Source organism: Leptodactylus fuscus, chromosome 2, assembly GCF_031893055.1.
Source record: "Leptodactylus fuscus isolate aLepFus1 chromosome 2, aLepFus1.hap2, whole genome shotgun sequence".
NCBI classification, from domain to species: Eukaryota; Metazoa; Chordata; class Amphibia; order Anura; family Leptodactylidae; genus Leptodactylus; species Leptodactylus fuscus.
The window spans coordinates 111,144,847-111,167,113 of record NC_134266.1 but is presented as its reverse complement, the minus strand read 5'-3'; the positions used below and the strand labels follow the sequence as shown (position 1 = coordinate 111,167,113).

The 22,267-nt window shown below is 41.5% G+C and overlaps 1 protein-coding gene across 1 annotated transcript; it reads right to left on the bottom strand.

The window, feature by feature from the left end:
- Positions 1-970: 970 nt before the first annotated feature.
- Positions 971-14,133, bottom strand: C2H3orf85 (chromosome 2 C3orf85 homolog). The gene is made up of 4 exons (XM_075262711.1): positions 14,000-14,133; positions 12,723-12,856; positions 11,475-11,566; positions 971-1,096 (listed from the first exon to the last, which is right to left on the bottom strand). Exons 1-4 carry the CDS (start codon positions 14,043-14,045, stop codon positions 1,042-1,044), a joined length of 327 nt encoding a protein of 108 aa, XP_075118812.1. The 5' UTR covers positions 14,046-14,133; the 3' UTR covers positions 971-1,041.
- Between the last annotated feature and the right edge of the window lie 8,134 nt (positions 14,134-22,267).

The following is a 22,267-nucleotide window of genomic DNA, read 5'->3' as shown; positions in this document are numbered from 1 at the left end:
GGGCTTTTTGGCCAAAACGGGACTATGGCAATTGCTGAGACTTGGTCCTGTCTTATCTTCATCAATAACTAAATCTTTCTCTCAGAAAGAAAGAAAAGGGAAAGAAAAAAGGGAAAGAGGAAGAAGGATTTACAAACACTTTTTTCCCTTCCACCACCTGTCCAGTCACACAGGACAGAAAAAAACACGCAAGGGGGGAGATCTCTGTACCCTCTTATAGGGTTGTAGCCATGCGTATGCTAATTTTGGCTGATTAACAATTCCGCTTGTCCTATCAGCACACAGGGGCAGAAATACCCCATTTCCATAAACATACATGTCACTTTCCCTTTGACATAGCTTTGGGGGGAGTTGCCTTAGAGAGCTAGAAATTGACCCTGACAATGTCATACACTATTAAGGTATGTTAAAGGCATGTTACTGAAAGGGTTAAAATTACCTTAAAAGTGAAGTGTACTTGTGCGAAAATGTTTGCAACTTTTAAAAAAATTGCATATAATGAAATAACTTGACACCTAGGCAACATCTAAACCATGTCCACATGTCCAGTGGTGTCCAGTGTCCATGTCCACCATGTCCAGTGGTGAATTGTAAAATTCACCCCTGAAAAAGGTGCTTTATGACAAATAAAAATAAATGGTGCACACACTTATTAAATTAGAAGCAACCAATCAGAAAAGTAGCAAAATTGGAACAAACAGCAAAATTTTGGTGCATAGTTATTAAAATAAAAGCACAGAGTAGAAAGAGTGTAGCAGGTATGCTGTGAGATTTATCATCATTTATGCTACTTGAAGATGCACCTAGTTTATAAGGACTGTTGCATTCTCTCAGCACAGCGGTTATCAAGACTGAAGTGGAAATGTTGTCCTAATATGTATATATATCTAGTACACCAATCAAATACACCAGTTGCAAGGATGTCACAATAAATTTATTATAACTTAAAAAAATAAGATTTATTTGCAAACACTAAACAATTAGTTACATTTACATTTGTTATATATCTGAAACCATTTTGCATGTATACTGTATTTCATCCTAGTAATTGGAATCCCATGGCCAGAGATCATTGACATAAGATTTCACGTGCTTCCTAGAAGAAGAAGCAAAGAAATGTTAGTAGAGGGTGTGTATATAAAACACTGTCAATTGTACAATAAAAGATTTCAAATGTTCTTTCCTGTGTTCAAAAACTGAGATATGGTGAGCTTACTCAAGCAGTATTTCTGTGGAATAGCAGATCTGTTCGGGTCCCTCATTCAGTTAGGGGATTGATCCATCGTTCACATTCATTTAGTAGACTGACCCCTTGTTCACATCTGCATTTGGTAATCCATACAGGGAGTCCACATGGGGACCCCCTGAATGGACTATCAAACACATTTGCAAGCAGTGTGCAGTAAAAGTACATGGATCCCATAGACTATAATGGGTTCCATGTGCTTGCTGTGCGATCTCCACATTGAACATGCGGACAGGAAAGTAGATTGTGAAGTACTTTCCTCTCCGCATGTTCTGTGCGGAGATCTGGCGGCAAGCACACGGACCCCATTATAGTCTATGGGGATACGTGTGCTTTTACTACACACCACTTGCAATTGTGTTTGGTATTCTATTCGTGGGGGGACCCCATGCGGACTCCCCTGAACAGAACAAAACCAACGCAGATGTGAACCGACCCTGACTTGCACAGTGTCTGCTGCATGGACTAGAATCCAATTTCTGTTTGCAGATCTATAAGACCCACCGGAGGGTCTTTAAGTTGTACAACGTCTGCTTAGAGATACATCCCTTTTGCAGAGTCTCAAAACAAATACTTGTTCTACTAAGAATTCTGGGAAAGCAATATACAAATAAGATCTTGATTAAAAAAAAAAAAAAAAAAAAAAAAAAGAACAGGCAAATTCATTTCTGAAATATTGACTTTTTGCGTGCATATTGTAAAACTTGTAACATATCACAACACATGGCAGGTTTTAATTGAAACTGAACATTTTTCACTATTATCATTTCTAGTCATTTGTATTCAGAAAGAGCAGCTGCTCCGCCATTCACAACATTCATTACAATATGGTTGGGATATTTACACTCTAGGAATGGATGATACTAATACATTGCTGTGGGATTAGGAGTTATTCACACAACAGGGGAAGATGACCGGCTGTTTTGAGAACACATTGAATTCAATATGTATATTCATATGTATTATTTGACTGTCAGACACGTGCACTCAATAGAAATGAAGGGATCTGCGTTTAACTGATATAAAATGTACTGAAGTCTATTTTATATCCATTAGAAATCAGTGGATTGGGTCAAAAAAGAAATACCGTTTTTTCAGTTTAAAACTGATGCAAAATGGATGACATGTGGACATAAAAAAATGAAGAAACCCCGGAATGGAATGAATGGAAAACAGATGCAAAATGGCCATCAAAAACTGACATTAACATTCATATTTAATGAACGTTACATCTGTGATAAACGTCATTGTTTGTGCATAAGGGCAAATGTGAAAATATTATTTTCTATGTTATTATCTTAGGAGCAAAACATTACATTCATCTGTAGATAAAATTACAAGTATAATAAAGTCAACCTTAAAATAATGTGAACATATGTTTTGTGGCATTAGATTTTACTGAAACGATTCCATTAATTGTGGATTTAATGTCCTTATTTACCATTACTGAGTATGGCGACCACTGAATCAAAGCGAAACTGTATGTGTAAGTTCTAAAGGAAAATGAAATAGCATCTACATATTTTATGCACTTAGCTCATAGGAACTGATAATCTTGTAAATTATTTATATTTTCCAACAAGGCAGATAATTAAAATGGCATATGAAGTATTTAATACATCAGGCAATTTTTAACGACTAAAGCTATATCTGAAATTAATCACCAAAATATATTTTCCTGGTTTAACTCATTAACAGCATAGACAGAATCATTATCATTTAATGGCTGGCATTTTAGTGTCTGTACATAACATGATAAACACCTCAAACCAAGGACTTAGACTTGTGAAGTCCATTCAGATACTGTCAGCAGAATACAGCTTTAGGTTTCATGTATATGACCATGTGCATATAGGGGTCCGACACACAGATGACATCTGTGTGCTATATATACTTGGGCATTGACCCATACATATCAAAGAGTGAGTCCAGGCTACACAACAAATAGCAATATAACCTGTTCTGAGTTTTGTTATCGGGCGCACAACCTCCAACATGGACCCATGAAAATCATAGTTATGTGTATAGAGCCATAGACAAGAATGGGCCAGTGTTAAAAAAATAAATAAATAAATAAAATAGCATGCCAAATATGGTTGTGTGCATGAGAAGTTAGGCCATTTTACATGATAGTATTTGGTCAGTATTTGACATCAGACTTAGTCAGCCAAAATGAGGAGTGGGTTCAAGGTGTGGAAGATGGTGCAAATCTATCTTGGCTTTCAAATACGGATTCAAAATAGTGACCAAAACACTTCCAAGTAAAAGTGACCATGCAGAGATGTGTATGCATGCCAAAATGAATAATAATGCTCATACATCCTCATTATATACAGAAACTACAACAATGATATAAATGATACTAATACCAAACATATAGGGAAACTGTAGAATTTACAATAATTCAAAGAGCAAATATCAATAAAACTAATTAGAATGTTCTAATTAAAGGGAACCTGTATAATGTGCAGTCAGCTTATAATGGCGTTGTAGCTGGAGTAGTTGAGCTGACTGGTTTATGGCTTTATGGGGATTTAACATAATTTATATTTTATTTATTTATATCTCTCCTCTATTTATGCTGAGAAGCCAAAAATGTGGCTCTACCTTATACCTGACAGTTATCTTTGTATGAGCAGTCATGCAGGGAAGGCTGTCAGTCACTGAGTAGGGTCATCCCTAACTATAAATTATTCTGAATCTTTCCCACAAAAGCAAATCTCAATCTGCTAATCCTGCTCTATATCTGGCGCTGCACGGAATTTTCATGTGACAGGTTCACTGTAAAGTTGGGGTTGAACAGGGAGAAAACTGCTGAATATCATAAAATGTCATAGACATTGCTCCGAAACCATCTGCTGCACAAACCATCTGAAATAGGTGGATTTTTGCAGAAACAGCATTCCCACTTGAATCTCAACAGAACTTCTACTGTGAAAAAGCTTTGCGTTGAATTGGTTGAAGGTTGCAAGAAACCCCACAGCATAAAATGAACGCTGCCTGCAGTGGCGTAATTAGGAATGGCGGGGCCCCATGGCGAACGTTTGACATGCCCCCCCCCCCCCACCGACACTGACGCCGAAGACCTCGACCGACCCCCTCCTCCGCATTCCTGCGCGCTCTATTATATCCCTTAATGGCCCCTCCACACAGTATTATGCCCCTTAGTGGCCCCTGCACACAGTATTATGCCCCATAGTGGCCCCTACACACAGTATTATGTCCCTTAATGGCCCCTGCACAAAGTATTATGTCCCTTAATGGCCCCTGCACAAAGTATTATCCCCCATAGTGGCCCCTGCACACAGTAGAATGTCCCTTAGTGGCCCCTGCACACAGTATTATGTCACTCAGTGGCCCCTGCACACAGTATTATGTCCCTTAGTGGCCCCTGTACACAGTATTATGTCCCTTAGTGGCCCCTGAACACAGTATTATGTCCCTTAGTGGCCCCTGCACACGTTATTATGTCCCTTAGTGGCCCCTGCACACAGTATTATGTCCCTCAGTGGCCCCTGCACACAGTATTATGTCCCTTAGTGGCCCCTGCACACAGTATTATGTCCCTTAGTGGCCCCTGCACACGGTATTATGTCCCTTAGTGGCCCCTGAACACGGTATTATGTCCCTTAGTGGCCCCTGCACTCGGTATTATGTCCCTTAGTGGCCCCTGCACACGGTATTATGTCCCTTAGTGGCCCCTGCACACGGTATTATGTCCCTTAGTGGCCCCTGCACACGGTATTATGTCCCTTAGTGGCCCCTGCACACGGTATTATGTCCCTTAGTGGCCCCTGCACACGGTATTATGTCCCTTAGTGGCCCCTGCACACGGTATTATGTCCCTTAGTGGCCTCTGCACACGGTATTATGTCCCTTAGTGGCCCCTGCACACGGTATTATGTCCCTTAGTGGCCCCTGCACACAGTATTATGTCCCTTAGTGGCCCCTGCAAACGGTATTATGTCCCTTAGTGGCCCCTGCACACAATATTATGTCCCTTAGTGGCCCTGCACACAGTATTATGTCCCTTAGTGGCCCCTGAACACAATATTATGTCCCTTAGTAGCCCCTGCACACAGTATTATGTCCCTCAGTGGCCCCTGCACACAGTATTATGTCCCTTAGTGGCCCCTGCACACAGTATTATGTCCCTTAGTGGCCCCTGCACACAGTATTATGTCCCTTAGTGGCCCCTGCACACAGTATTATGTCCCTTAGTGGCCCCTGCACACAGTATTATGTCCCTTAGTGGCCCCTGCACACGGTATTATGTCCCTTAGTGGCCCCTACACTCAGTATTATGCTCCACTTTGGACACCCATAAACAATTATGATACTCTGGGGTCTTTTCAGACCCCAGAGTATAATAATCGGAGACCCGGGGGAATAAAAACATAAAAAAACACTGTTATTTACCTGTCCCCTGGCTCCTACGCTGTCGGCCTCCGCCGTCATCCTTCTTCAAGGACGCCGGACGTCACATGACCCGGGAAGTAGGCCGGGGTCATGGGACGTCAGAGACATCAGACAACTAGGCCGAAGCCTGCCCGGAGCCTGGAGAGGTAGATAACACAGTTTTTTTTATGTTTCTTACCTCTCCCGGGCCTCCAATTATTATACTCGGGGGTCTGCAAAGATGCCTGTATTCTGTATGGCATTCGGCCAATCAATGCTGCTCAATGCATTCCTATGGGAAAAAGTCAGCTCACACATATCACAAGCTGACAGGGATCCCGACGTAATACAGTGACTTGGGCATGTTAGATGCCCCCAGGCATGTTTCCCCTGCTGTCCCAGTTGCATTCCAGGGTGTTGGCATAATTTCCTGGGGTGTCATAGTGGACTTGGTGACTCTTCTGAGTCGAAGAGTGGGATCCCCTGAAACAAGCATTTTTCCCCATAGACTAAAATGGGTTCGATATTCGTTTGAATAGTTGAATATTGAGTGGCTATTCGAAACGAATATCGAATATTGAATATTTTACTGTTCACTCATCTCTACTGGAAGCCCTTCTTCCAGTACTTGGACTGTGGACTGGATACCCAGCTGGATATCCACATCCACGTCCTCGCCCACGTCCCCTGCTGCTACCCTGCTGCATGATTGGCAGGTTCACTGTATGTTTCTCACAGTGAGAACAAGCTCTCCCTATCACTCCAAAACGAAAATGAGAAGAGATGGGCGACACTATTCTTATGAATGGGAGGTCACATGTTTTCGGCAGCCAATGTGTTTTTCCAATTTTTTTTTTCAATGCCTACATTGTCATAGTTCCTGTCCTACCTCACCCGGCACAGTTATTGGTGCAAAAAACGCGCCAGGGAAGGTGGGAGGGGGTACGAATTTTTACTGCATTTACCGCGTGTTATTCTATTAGAATCAAATATATCGAACAACCTGATATTCATCTCTATTCATCATATCATATATCATATATAGCCCTGATATTCTGCCCTTTGCTATCTCTGACCATACCCCATCATGCTAAAATTGTACATGGCCCAAGCTATATAGTTCTCATCCAGGCGGCGCTTCCTCACATACCTTTATCATTCTTATGAGTTTAACCCCTTACTACGGCAGGCAATTTTCTATTTTTGTTTTTAACTCCCCGCCTTCCAAACCCATAACTTTGCTATTTTTCCATTCACAGAGGCATATAAGGGCTGATTGTTTGCAGGACAAACTGTAATTCGTAATGGTAACATTTAACCCCTTAATGATGCAGGGTAGTTTGGGTGTTAATGCTCAGAGACCTTTGGCATATTTTCTCTGCTCGTCTTCCAAGATTCATAACTTATTGATTTTTCTGTTCATTTACATTTTGGTTCATGTGAAATAACACACACACACACACACACACACAAAATTCTATTATAATTTTTAACATTTTGTTTATATGTAGAGATGAGCGAACACTAAAATGTTCGAGGTTCGAAATTCGATTCGAACAGCCGCTCACTGTTCGAGTGTTCGAATGGGTTTCGAACCCCATTATAGTCTATGGGGAACATATACTCGTTAAGGGGGAAACCCAAATTCGTGTCTGGAGGGTCACCAAGTCCACTATGACACCCCAGGAAATGATACCAACACCCTGGAATGACACTGGGACAGCAGGGGAAGCATGTCTGGGGGCATAAAAGTCACTTTATTTCATGGAAATCCCTGTCAGTTTGCGATTTTCGCAAGCTAACTTTTCCCCATAGAAATGCATTGGCCAGTGCTGATTGGCCAGAGTACGGAACTCGACCAATCAGCGCTGGCTCTGCTGGAGGAGGCGGAGTCTAAGATCGCTCCACACCAGTCTCCATTCAGGTCTTACCTTAGACTCCGCCTCCTCCGGCAGAGCCAGCGCTGATTGGCCGAAGGCTGGCCAATGCATTCCTATGCGAATGCAGAGACTTAGCAGTGCTGAGTCAGTTTTGCTCAACTACACATCTGATGCACACTCGGCACTGCTACATCAGATGTAGCAATCTGATGTAGCAGAGCCGAGGGTGCACTAGAACCCCTGTGCAAACTCAGTTCACGCTAATAGAATGCATTGGCCAGCGCTGATTGGCCAATGCATTCTATTAGCCCGATGAAGTAGAGCTGAATGTGTGTGCTAAGCACACACATTCAGCTCTACTTCATCGGGCTAATAGAATGCATTGGCCAGCGCTGATTGGCCAGAGTACGGAACTCGACCAATCAGCGCTGGCTCTGCTGGAGGAGGCGGAGTCTAAGATCGCTCCACACCAGTCTCCATTCAGGTCCGACCTTAGACTCCGCCTCCTCCAGCAGAGCCAGCGCTGATTGGCCGAATTCCGTACTCTGGCCAATCAGCACTGGCTAATGCATTGTATTGGCGTGATGAAGCAGTGCTGAATGTGTGTGCTTAGCACACACATTCAGCTCTACTTCATCGGGCTAATAGGATGCATTGGCCAATCAGCGCTGGCCAATGCATTCTATTAGCTTGATGAAGCAGAGTGTGCACAAGGGTTCAAGCGCACCCTCGGCTCTGATGTAGCAGAGCCGAGGGTGCACAAGGGTTCAAGCGCACCCTCGGCTCTGATGTAGCAGAGCCGAGGCTGCACAAGGGTTCAAGTGCACCCTCGGCTCTGCTACATCAGAGCCGAGGGTGCGCTTGAACCCTTGTGCAGCCTCGGCTCTGCTACATCAGAGCCGAGGGTGCGCTTGAACCCTTGTGCACACTCTGCTTCATCAAGCTAATAGAATGCATTGGCCAGCGCTTATTGGCCAATGCATTCTATTAGCCCGATGCTAAGCACACACATTCAGCACTGCTTCATCACGCCAATACAATGCATTAGCCAGTGCTGATTGGCCAGAGTACGGAATTCGGCCAATCAGCGCTGGCTCTGCTGGAGGAGGCGGAGTCTAAGGTCGGACCTGAATGGAGACTGGTGTGGAGCGATCTTAGACTCCGCCTCCTCCAGCAGAGCCAGCGCTGATTGGTCGAGTTCCGTACTCTGGCCAATCAGCGCTGGCCAATGCATCCCTATGGGAAAAAGTTTATCTCACAAAAATCACAATTACACACCCGATAGAGCCCCAAAAAGTTATTTTTAATAACATTCCCCCCTAAATAAAGGTTATCCCTAGCTATCCCTGCCTGTACAGCTATCCCTGTCTCATAGTCACAAAGTTCACATTCTCATATGACCCGGATTTGAAATCCACTATTCGTCTAAAATGGAGGTCACCTGATTTCGGCAGCCAATGACTTTTTCCAATTTTTTTCAATGCCCCCGGTGTCGTAGTTCCTGTCCCACCTCCCCTGCACTGTTATTGGTGCAAAAAAGGCGCCAGGGAAGGTGGGAGGGGAATCGAATTTTGGCGCACTTTACCACGCGGTGTTCGATTCGATTCGAACATAGCGAACACCCTGATATCCGATCGAACATGTGTTCGATAGAACACTGTTCGCTCATCTCTATTTATATGGTGTTCCCTCTGCATTAAAAGTGACATGGCAGCTTTGTCCGGAGGGTCAATACAATTACGGCGCTACCATATTTATATTGGTTTTTATTATGTTTTGCCACTTTTACAAATAAAACGTCACTTTTTGAAAATGAATGACTTTGCTGGGGTTACCATATTCTGACGATTATAACTGTACTATTGACAGCACTCTGTATTTGTGGGGCAAGAGGTACTTTCTTTTGGTACCAGTGTTTGATATGTATGACTTTCTGATCACTTTTTATTGCTATTGTTTTTAAAGCAAAGTGACCAAAATGCATTAATTTTTTTATGTAGTTTGTGAGCCCCACATAGGGCTCACAATGTACATTTTTCCCTATCAGTATGTCTTTGGAGTATGTGATGGAAATCCACGCAAACACGGGGAGAACATACAAACTCCTTAAAGATGGTTTTTTGCCCTTGGCAGGATTCGAACCCAGGACTCCAGCGCTTCTGGGCATTTTTAAAAACGGGATACCTAACGTGTGTTTCACTTTTTCAGATTTTTTTTTTTTACATTTATTGCAGCCTGTAATACAAGTTAATGCTAAACTTCAATAAGCTCCTGATTGTCATGGCAATGGATTGCTGGATTTCGTTCCAATATGGCGGCAGCCATGCACTGCAGGGAAGATGACATCTTTGCCAGTTTTGAGGTGTCAGGGAGATTAATACTCTTGAACAGCTGCCATATGTAACTACCCAACAAACGTCATACTATTATGGTGGATGTCGAAAGTGGGTTAAGACTTATCTTGCAACTCACTGGGTGGCCTGCCTGGATGGCACAGGTCAGTTACATAATATCAATCTTTTTTGGGCCTTTGGGCCAATATATAATAGGTAAAAGCCCAGGGGAGCTGGTCAAATTTTGGTTGAATGCATATTGCACATTTTCTGTTAGTACAATAAACCTCATTTCAATCCTGAAATATTACTGTGTCCATCAGTTATTAGATATATCAAACTGAAATGGCTGTTATAAACACCAAAATATTTAGAACTAAAAATGATTAAAATTAATAGGGGTGCCCAAACTTTTTCATAGGACTGTATATCTAAAAAACATGTATCTTCGCCTACGGTTACTTTTTTTGGGCCTCATAACAGTGACTGTTGCTCTGTCACTGCCTCCTCAGTGATATCTGGTACTCTCCTGTAATGCCATGCACCCTGAGTTACAGCTGAGGCCTGTGACGTCATGATGCTCAGCGTGCCCATGACAATGCTGTGGCCATATCACAGGCCTGAGCAGTGACGCCAGGTGCAAGATGTCATAGAAGTTCCCCAGACATCACCAAGGAGGCAGAGACAGCACTTCAGATGCTGCAAGGAGGCCCAAAAGAGGTAATGGAAGGTGAATATAACTTTTTTTTATTTTTGTCACCTCTCCCGGTCCTCCACCTTTTATACTCTGGGGTCTGAAGAGTCATCAATGTATGATAATATACTGCATTACATGTCGTGGTGGACATTTTAGTTAGTTTGAGATGAATCCCTAAAGAACAATTTGGAATATTTTTTTCACCCATCTCTACACGTGACCAGCTGAGGATTAGAAGTGGAGTAGATAACTCACAAATACAGTCACTGGTAAGGAGATTATTTTCATTACAATTTACATGATGCACCTTTTTAAAAGCTCAAACAATTTATTTGTGGTAGTGCTTCTGTAAAGGGGTACTCTAAGCTCAGCATTCATAGCTATATCCATAGGTGTGGGTCCCACCTCCAGGACTCATCTATATTGAGAATGGGGAAACTTGGCAGCTGAAAATTAATGAAGAGGGTACTCTGAGCAACTCTCTCCATTCATTTGTATGGAAAGTTCAAAAATAGCCAAGACTGCCTGGAATAAATTATAATAAATCTGCCAGTCCACAGGAGAACTTGCCCCCTCTCATTAACCCCTGCTTCACCATACTCACTTTCAGGAAAGTGTCATCAGTTTCTTGTATATAATGGATAATGAATTCCCTCTATATTTGTTATTCATACATCTCAGATATTGTTGTGCATACAGTAGAATACAGTGAGTGCTTCTGATAATGTATCTCATGTTATAACAAACATATACATTTCACAAGTATAGGAGAAAAAACATCAAGACCCCATTCATTCATAGCAATATGAGGATGGAGCAAAAAGAAAAAAAAAAAAAAAAAAAAACATCAGCTATCAAAGTCGTAATAAGCCATAAATAAACGTCTGCTCCCAAAAGAGGCAAAATAGAGAAGTTCTTACCCAATCTCAGAAGGAGAGTATGATGAATGGTCTGATTGCAGATTTAAGTAATATTGTACAGTATTCACCAATGACCGCCATGTTTCACTTGCCTTCAAATAAATAAACCAAAAGAAATCAATGCTGTTATGAATAGTAGATATCAATAGCAGATACATATTTATTACACAGTAAAAAATATTTATTTTTTATAATAATAATATATAGTTGTAGTTTAGCGTCAGCAAACCATCACCTTAGTTAGATTTAGCATTTGGGACTATCATTGTAGATTATTGTTGTTCACAGTTTAATATTAGTGTAAGGAAAGTTCACCCTAAATGAGTCAAGTTTAGCATCAGGAAAGTTTGTTTAGTTAATTAGTTTAGGAAGTTGTCCAGGACGCCCCCAGTGCTGTGAGAAAAATAATTAGCAAATTGACGAAAACTGGGATATCTAAGGAATGGAGGCGCAGAGAAAACATCTAAAGGTAGAGGAAGAATAGCCTTTCTTAGGCTATTCCGACGTGGGTTTAGCTTAAGGCTAAGGCCCCACATTGCGGAAACGCAGCTTTTTTTGTTGTAGATTTTGCTGCGTTTTTTTGAGCCAAAAACAAGAATGGCTACAAAAGGAATGGGAAAAATATAGGAAGTTCCTAGATTTCTACCATCTGCTCAATCCACTCCGGACTTTGACTCAAAAAACGCAACAAAATCTGCAGCAAAAAAAAGCTGCGTTTCCACAATGTGGGGCCCCAGCCTAAAACGGGATTCTAATGGTAGAATCCCTTTAATGAAAATTCATTTCTTCTCTTATTAAGGCTAAAGCCTCACGAAAGAAAGAATGCAGATAAAAATACAGCAAATATAGTAAAAAAAGGCTATGTGTTTTCACTGTATTTTTTTCTGCAGCATTTTTTGTTACGTTTTACATTTCCGCAGCTAAATGCATGCATTTTTGAAACATCAGCTACTCCTTTTTTTCAGCAAAGTTTGGATGAGATTATCCAGAATCCCATTCCCTTTGCTGATACTGCAATACACTGTGGATTTTATCGAAACATTCCACAGCAGCCAGAAATTCTGGATTTCCACAATGTGGGGACTTAGCCTTAGGTTCATTGTTAGAATTTCAAACTGACACTATTTGGCTAAGAGCAGTACAAGTAGAAATCATGAAAATACTTGCCTTAGTAAATGTAATGGATTAGCATGAATAAAAATACACTGATTTACAACACTAGCAAATATCCACACACACGCTCAGTACCTGGTCTGTAATTGTGGAAGTCCATGAACTTTCTGAAGGAGCAGGTTCCCAAAAATGCCTGGAGAATGCTTGTCTTTTGAGTCTTAAGAACTGGTTTGTAGCTTCTTCTGAAAAAAATGAAGCCCCTAGAAGGCCTTCATGTTAAAGAAAAAGATAGATTAGAAAAAGAAACTGAGACAAATGAAAGCAAATCTAGTAATAGTTTGAAGCTCCACGTTACGAAAATATGCTGTGCTTCATATTACTTGTACTGTGGATGGGATTCTGGCTAATCCCATCCACACACTGCAGAAAAAAATCTGCAGAAGAAAAGCTGTGTTATCAAAACGCTTGTGTTTTTGAAAATCTCTGCATGTCAATTATACCGGTCAAAATGCTGATGTTTTCTGGACAGGTATAAAAGCAGCAGAAATTCCAGAAAACACTGCAAAATCGCAATAAAAAAGGCTGCAGAAAATTTGTGACGCATTTCTGTTGCGTTTTTTTCCACAGCATTATTTTTGATTGTTTCCCACTACTTGGGACTTTAGCCATAGACAGGTTCACAAGTAAACACAATGAGGGGATCATTTAGTGGGTCACTAATGAGAGACATAGTATATAGTATATGTAAACTTAGAGTTTTCTATAGGCTACACCTGAAAAGAGATCCTGTTTTACTTGTTTAGGTTTCAAGACTGAAGAACATATTCATGTCCACTGTTGAAAGACGGTTTCATTCTATTTTTTTATTCACATTTTTCTTTACATGTATAGTATATTGTACCGTATAGGGCTTTTCCCACTTACATTTTTCACGTATCCTGAGCATAGTTGCTAAATGTTAGATTGTTGAGAGCCTCAATGATGGAAGCTCCACGATCTATAGAATGGGGGACCTGAGAGTTACAAAGTAATGGTGGAAGATGTACTTTACTTTTCCATACAATGGAAGATGCGAAGTGAGGACTGCGTCACACAACTCCATCTCATTGCAGATGTGCTAGTGAGGAGCAACAGGAATAGACATCCATTGTACAAGTGAGTCCCAGCTATCTATCACTTCATTGATATTTTTAGTAGGAAAACCCATTCAGAATATCATAATAATGAATAATTTGATAACTAATAACTACAACTCAATGGGTAGATTTAGGTAGCTTTTTTGTCCTCTGTTTAAGCTACAGTTACATATGTGCCCAACTATTATTTTATGCATAAGGTTTCTGTGAAAACAAAATTACTATTCATATATACAAATATACTATATCCACAATGGTTCATTTATTGTTTCTTACCTTGTATTAAGAGAGTAATTAGAAGAAGAATTATTACACGACCCATTGCAAATCAAGTGATGTTGCTCTAAATCGGTATATTTTTCTTTCTCTCTGTCACTCACTCTCTGTGACCTTTGAGCGTGCAAACTGTGTACTGATTAACATTGGTCTGGATTCTTGTATAGGAAACTGCCAAGCCTAGTTTGTACTTTATACCATAGATTACTAGGATGCCACGCTGGAAAATTAGAAAGATACGGTATCAGGTGGGAATAATTAAGCTGCCATATATTTACATGAATTCTTTAATATTATTTTGTCACACAAAGTACAATTACACTAAATTCAACCTCAGATATCATCTGTGTAACTTTGTATGTTCTTTCTGTATTTCCCCCGCACACTCCAAAAAACACACTGATAGGTTAGTTGTTTTCTATGAAATTGGCCCCAGTATGTGTTTCTGAGGCCGGGGTCCTGCATGGCTTAAATTTTGCGGTTTGGAGTCCCTGCAGTCTAGCGAATCCCATCCACACATTGCAGAAAAATACACACAGCTGTGATCTCCAAAAATGTTGCATTTTTGTAAATCGCAGCATGTCAATTCTACCTACTGTGAGAAGGTGACGGCAGAGTGCTGGAGTCCAGATATATCAGCCTCAGGTTTCTGACATATATGTGGTCCAGGGCGGATCTGGAGTAGGCCTCAGCCCAGGTGTAGATCCTCGGCTCATTACTGGGCCAGAAAAAGGCTGCAGAGCTTGCATTGCAGGGCAGTTCCATGAGTTGTGGATGGTTCTGTCCTGTAACCCTGAGTCCGGTGAGATTACATTGCTCCTGTTTGTTCATGTGGCTGGTAGTAAGCCACATGTATAGTTAGGTTAACCTACTATTTAGATTTTATTTTGTTTTTGACTGAAGTTAAGGCTGTATTTTGTTTTGCTCATTTTATGCCAGAAGTCAAGATTTATTTATTTTCCAGATTTTTTTCTAAATAAACCAGTTTGCTGCATATTTTGTGTCCCTATCTTGACTGTTAGGGTGCGCACCACTGTTCTACGGAGCTAACTTATTCACACTACAGAAACATTATATATAAAGTGGAAAGTCTGCAGAGGACAACTCTGTAAAAAGTGCTGTGGGAAAAAATGTGATGTGTCTCCGATGCAGTTTTTCCCACAATGCTTTTTCTCTACAGCTTGCTATATGGGGCCTTAGCTTGAGTGAGACAAATGGATGGTTATTGCTTTGAATCAGGGGCATAACTACCATAGAGGCAACGGAGGCGGCTGCCACAGGGCCCGGGCCATTAGGGGGCCCGGTGACAGCTGCTACCGCTGCGTATTTTTTTTTGTTTTTTTTTTAAACAGGCCATTACGGGCCCTATTCACTTGATGATCCTGGCTGGGAGCGAGATCGACAAGTGACACCGCGGGCCCCACAAATGCTATCATTATACTTGGGGGTCTTTGCAGACCCCCGAGTATAATGATCGGTGGATCGGGAGAGGTAAGGGAACATAACAAACAGTGTTACTTACCTCTCCACGATCCTGCCAGGCCTCCTTTCTGACGTCTCTGACGTCACATGAACCCGGCCTGCGTCCCGGGTCATGTGACATCTGACGTCATTTCATAAGGACGCCAGCGGAGAAGAAAGCCGGAGACAGGTAAGAAACAGTAATTTTTTATGTTTTTATTCCCCGATTATTATACTCTGGGGTCTGAAAAGACAGATGATACTAAACTCTGTAAGGTAATCAATAATGAGAAGGATAGTAGAATATTACAAGGGTGTCTAAGGAAACTGGAAGCATGGGCAGAGACTTGGCAAATGAAGTTTAATGTTGAAAAATGTAAAGTCGACAAAATAAAATGTATGACTATGTACTTAGTAGGAAATTACTGGGTAAGACTGCCAATGAAAAAGATTTGGGGATTTTGGTGGACAGAAAGCTTAGCTTTAGTGGCCAGTGGCAGGCAGCTGCTGCCAATGTAAATAAAATTATGGGATGCATCAAAAGAGGTCTAGATTCTCATGACAAGGACATAGTTATGCCTCTACACAAATCACTGGTACGGCTACACTTAGAATATTGTGCGCAATTTTGGGCCCCAATATACAAGAAAGACATAAATGAACTTGAGAGTGCAAAGATGGGGAACCAAAATGATTATGGGAATGGGTGGACTGGAGTACAACGATAGATTAACAAACTTGGGGTTATTCAGTTTAGAGAAAAGACGTCTATGGGGAGATCTAATAACAATGGACAAATACATGAAGGGACAATACAAAGAACTTTCTAAGGATCTTTTTACTTCTAGGCCAGTGACAGTGACAAGGGACATCCACTACGTCTGGAGGAGAGGAAGTTTCACCAGTAACATAGAAGGGGATTCTTCACAGTAAGAACAGTGAGGCTCTGGAACTCTCTGCCCCAGGAAGTGGTGATGGCGGATTCATTAAACAAGTTCAAAGAGGCCTGGATGCCTTTCTTGAAGAGAAAACTATAACAGGTTATGGACTCTAGATTTTAAGGTCACATTGATCCAAGGTTTTTATACTGACTGCCAGATTGGAGTCGGGAAGGAATTTTTTCCCCTGAAATGGGTCAATTCGCATGAGCCTCATGGTGCTTTTTGCCTTCCCCTGGATCAACACTGTAGGGGACTGTAGAGTTATAGGTTGGACTTGATGGACTGATGTCTTTATCCAACCTCATCTACTATGTAACTATGTACAACAAAACAAGAAAACAATGGGTACAACAGACATCACTTCCTAGTTAACCCGCTGTTGACATGTATCCAATAGAAAGGTTATTGTAAGGGTCTGCAGGCATGATTTGTTTGCTGACTCTGTTGCCATAGTATGATTACTGCATCTTTTTATCCTTTTTGCATATGATTTTGTATGTATTGTTACTTTAATAAAGATTTGGTATTTTACAACAATATATGCTGAGTGTTTGTTGTACCCATTTTGTTGGGTTTAGTTGTGGGTACAGACATGCTTTTATAAGAGGACCATAGTCCTAATTGGGTAATCACTTGATATTACTCTTTTTGCTTTCCCTCGGTTTTGTGCTGTTTTTTATTTATGTAACTGGACACTACTCTACATGTGATCTTCAACTCACTCTTGTGGGTCCCTCCGGGCTCGCTGCTTGAACTAGACCATGAGCACCGCTCTTTGGGCCCGTGCTTCATACCAGCTTCACATCCTGATTTTGCAGGAGACTCACTTCAAGGAGGGCCATGTTCCGGGTATATTCAAAACAGAAAAGAAAAAAAAAATGACAGAAAACAGACACTATTCTACTTGGTTCCATTAGGTGAACCCGGTCTTGAAGTTCAAGGGAGTATCTATTGCTCTTCATAGATCTCTGCATCACAAGGTACTGAACCCCCGGATTAACCCTGAGAGTAGATTTGTCTTTCTTAAATTGCATATTGCAGGCACTGTACTTACTATAGCAGGCTGTTATCTCCCTAACCAAGGGCAATTGCTGTATTGCAGTGACCAAGTTGGCAGGCTTGGCAGACTTTAGTGAGGGAGTCAGGATTCTCAGAGGCAACTTTAAATTTGTCCTTGACCCAGAAAAAATTCTACCCCTTACTGCCCAGTCACGAGAGTCACAGCTTAAGACTGTTATTCATAACTCCAAGTTAGTCGATGTATGGCAAATCCTGCACCCTAACAAGAGGGACTATACATATCTCTCCACTGCGCATAACTCTAATACCCACATTGACTTTTTTCTTGTCAGTCTTGACACCCTTACCTGGTCTCCTACCGGACAGATCAACTCGGCTCTGTGATCTGACTATTCTCTTGTGTTTTTGTCCCTGAAGGTTCCAGGCGAGGTGCATCGCCCCTTTACTTGGCACTGAAATGATAGCCTTTTAAAAGATGCTACCTGTAAGCCAGACATTAGTACTGCGATTAGGAATTGTGGTCTCAACTCCGCTTAGGAGCAGGCAATATGGGGTACCTCACATGTTGCCAAGATTCATTCACTTGAGTTAACACACAACCAGACATGCTCCCTGGCCACTTTGGCTGAGCTTCTTAATTCTAGGAACTTTGCACCTACCTTGACGAAATATATCTGCATTCTAGTAAACACTACACACTAAATTAGGAAACACTACTATGAGTTTGAGGAAAAACCTGCTGCACTTACCCTGGTCAAGTTTTTACAGGAGCTGCTTCTCATACACAGAATGGAGGCCTTGGTGGCAGAGGACTCACCTGATCCTTTCCAGTTTGAGTCCCTTTGGCGACAATGGGAGGTGTTTCACGAGTCCTATGAGTTCGCCTCTTTCTTTTCTTGATGTGGAGATGTCATATTCTTCTCTTCTGGGAGGTTGATCGTTCTGCCCTGTTACCCCTTTCTCTTGTCCCTCCCATGTTCTCTTCCCACTTGTTTTTATCTTTTTGGTGGAACGCGTTGTAGTGGTCTCATGTAGCTGGACCCCTGTTTACCTTGTGAAGTACAACTAATTATTAGTTTGTGACTCTGACCGCCTCCACTATGATAATTGTCTTGCTCATTGCTGGCTTCACAGTGTTTGGCAAGAAATTACTTCTACCTTAGCCATTTTTCTCTGCTCTTTACTTGCTTGGAGCTTGTAAGCCTCCATGCTTTCTATTTTTTGTTGTTTTTTGTTTAATAAAAATTGATAACATAAATCAGCCCCAGTACCTTCTAGTGCTCAGAACTGTGTTTGTAGAATGGATTATAACCCCCCTCCCCGAGCTCCCTTAGCTCATTTGCATGAGAATAAAAAGAAGTAAAATTAAGCATCCATTCTAGACACAGATCATAGCACTATGTTCACAGCTCTCGGCACTATAAAGATAGGCACTATATGATACCGGGGCTTGTTTAATAAGGCTATTGGTACTGACAAAGGAACTGCATACACTGAACTTTTCTCCATACACTCCAAAACCAGAGAAGAAAACATAGCAAAGTGTATTAGAAAAAGTGATTTATTTATCCAAAATAACCAGGCAGTGTTTAGTTATTGGAATGGAACATGGAAGATGAATCTCTAAACAATTTTAATAATACGCATTCTGTTGAAGTTCCATATGGGGGCTGACTTGTTAGGACTATGGGCAGGGGTCTATGTGTAAGTAAATATGGGGGTGCTACACCCCGCTCCGCTGCTCTATATTTTACACAGGACTGATAACTATGCAGCCATTAACATGATTTTTCCTGACATATTGTTAGTAAAATAATTGCTTTGTGCCTGAAAAATAAATTTAAATATTGCTCCAACAGCATATCTGCACCATTTTCAACTGCAATATGTGAACATAGGCTTAGACCAGATCCTAAAATAAAAATGTCCTCATACTAGACCCCCAAAAAGAGAAAAGTAGAAACCCTAGATCAGCAAACAAGGTGTAGACCCCATACCCCAAAACAGCTACAGAGTATGAGTAGAGACAAGAGAAGTTATAGTATGACTGTGAGACTGTGCAGTGTCCATATATACAGAGAAAAGCAGATATTGAGAATTGTACCCAGCATACAAGAGAAGTGATACTATGCACTGTCCATACTGTGGGGAAGGTAGCTCTGTAGAAGCATTGATACGGACCCAACCAGTCAGAGACAGGGACATGAATCTTGCAGCAAACACCAATTTACTTTAAAAAGAAACCCAGCAAAATAAATAAACCTTTACGTCAGGCACAGGATAAGCAAAATAAAATACAGCCTTAACTTCAGGCAAAAATGCAAAACAAACTGCTTGTCTGAGCACTAACTAAACAGAAAATACTAACGTGTGGCTTACTACCAGCCACACAAATCAACCAGAACAACAATGTACTATAACACAAGGGTCTCAGTGTCAGTGCAGACCGAGCCACTTCCTCTCCTCTCAGGATTTGCTCTGAAGTGCAGGCTCTGCAGCCTTTTATGGCCCAGTAACAAGCCTTTGACACTCCTGGGGCTGCAGCTTATTCAATATCCACCCTGGACCAGACATATGTCAGGAATCTGGGGGAGATATATACCGTGATTCCAGCACTCTACCTGTCACCTTCTTACAATACATAAATAAATAGAAGGGGCAAAAATCTCAGTCTCTAAATGTGCAAAGCTGGTAGAGACATACCCCAAAAGACGTGCAGCTGTAATTGCAGCGAAAGGTGGTTCTACAAAGTATTGATATAGGGGGGGCTGAATACTTTTGCACATTACACTTTTAAGATTTTTATTTGATTAAAATTTTGAAAACCTTGTATCATTTTCCTTCCACTTCCCAATTACAATGGCCAATGGGAGGCAAAATCAATTATACTTTCCCAAGGGTTGAGCCCTCTGGAATTAGTTAAAGCCCGTTACATTTGTGCTGTTCCCACTTCCTAGGTTTAAAGGCATTTTCTCCTTTAGATAAAATCTGTGGTGCAGCATCATGGAGCTTCCCCTTTTACCTTTATCATTCATTATAGATTGAACTTCTGGGACTCTTCCCCTTTCAATCTCGAGTTCTGTTTTTCAAGAGCAATTTCTGGTTAATCCCATCCGCACAGTGGCGTAGCTACCAGGGTTTTCTTTTCTTAATAGGCCGTTACCGGCTGGAGTTACTTCTGCTGGTAACTGGCCCTATTTACTTACCGATCCTGGCAGGGGCTGGTATTGGTAAGTGATGCCACGGACCCCATAAACATCATTATTATACTTGGGGGTCTTTTCAGTGGGGCATAATAGTGTGTGTAGGGACCACTATGGAGCATAATAGTATGTGCAAGGGCCACTATGGGGCATAATATTGTGTGCAGGGGCCACTATGGGTTATAATACTGTGTGCAGGGCCACTATGGGGCATAATACTGTGTACAGGGGCATCGGGCAGGTGGGGGAGCCCATATCAAAAGTTCGCCATGGGGCCCCTCTGTTCCTAGTTATGCCACTGCATCCGCACATTGCAGTAAAGTATCTGCAGCAGACATGCTGCGATTCCAAAAAAACATTGTGTTTTTATAAATCATAGCATGTCAATTATACCTACGGAAAATCTGGCGTTTTCCATATAGGTATAACTGAAACAGAAAGTCTGCAAGAGAAAACTCTCCAGATGTTTTGTGAAAAACGCTGCGGGAAACAATGTAATGCGTTTCTACTGTGGTTTTTCCTGCACCACTTTTTGCCAGCAGCTCACTGCTTGGGGACTTAGCCGTGACTAGTAAAATGGTCTAGATGAGCTGTGACCAGCCACCAACCTGCCTTATATTCCTGAACCCCAATAACGACACTGACATGAAAGTTTGAAGGAAAGATCACGGCATTTTATTAAAGCACAACCTTAAATTAATCCTTAAAACATGTCCATAAATATCATAAATAACATTTTAAAATAATTTACATTACACTTAAATAACCACAAGAGTAGCATGAAAAACAGAATTGTACAACAAAAGCCACTAACCTCTAATTACTACCCCTGGTCATGCTCTACCTAGCCTAGGGGCACCAACATCGGAGTGTAATTCCATCCTGGGTAGCATTAGTCCTTCACCCCCATTCTGCCTCCAAAGACCCCTTCTGTGCACGTTGCCAAGACAAAGAAATTTCCCCAAATTAAGGGAGGGTGGGCAGGACAAACTCTCCCTACAGCCTCCGGTTGTTATTGAGTCTCCTCCCCCTTTCCCTCACCTCTGTTATATAGCTAATGGTAAAACGCCACCTACTGTCCCTTGTCTGACCCCCTTTAGCTCTCTCTATAATCTGTCTGGTCCTTATCTCTTTTCCTGTCATGAGCCCCCTCCACTACCCCTTTGGGTCCGTTACACCTTTTTGTGATGGTACACACATGCAATCATTTCTATATCTGCCATAACTGCTTGCTGAGATATGCAGCATTCCGACATTTCTATCTGGGTGCATTATTTATTTCTTGTCAATGAGTGACTGAGTTGTGTGGAATTATCATTATGCAGATTTTTAAAGACCATTCATTGCAACAGACCACTATAGAAGCGCGACGCTGCATGACTAATGGAACATTTTCCAAACTAAGCGTCTTAACATCATGCAATCTCCATGTGATGCTGGGGTGACAGAGTGATGAATCCAAGTCTTTTATTTTTCTCTTTTTAAAAACAAAACACAACACTAAACATTAACGCATTAAATACAGCAAACTGCCATGGAATCTGAAGGCTAAAACACAAAAACAATGAACTTATCCACATGCGCACCTCTCAGTTTCTGCTTTGTCAGCCAGCGCTGCTATTTGTATTCTCAGTTGCTCTTTC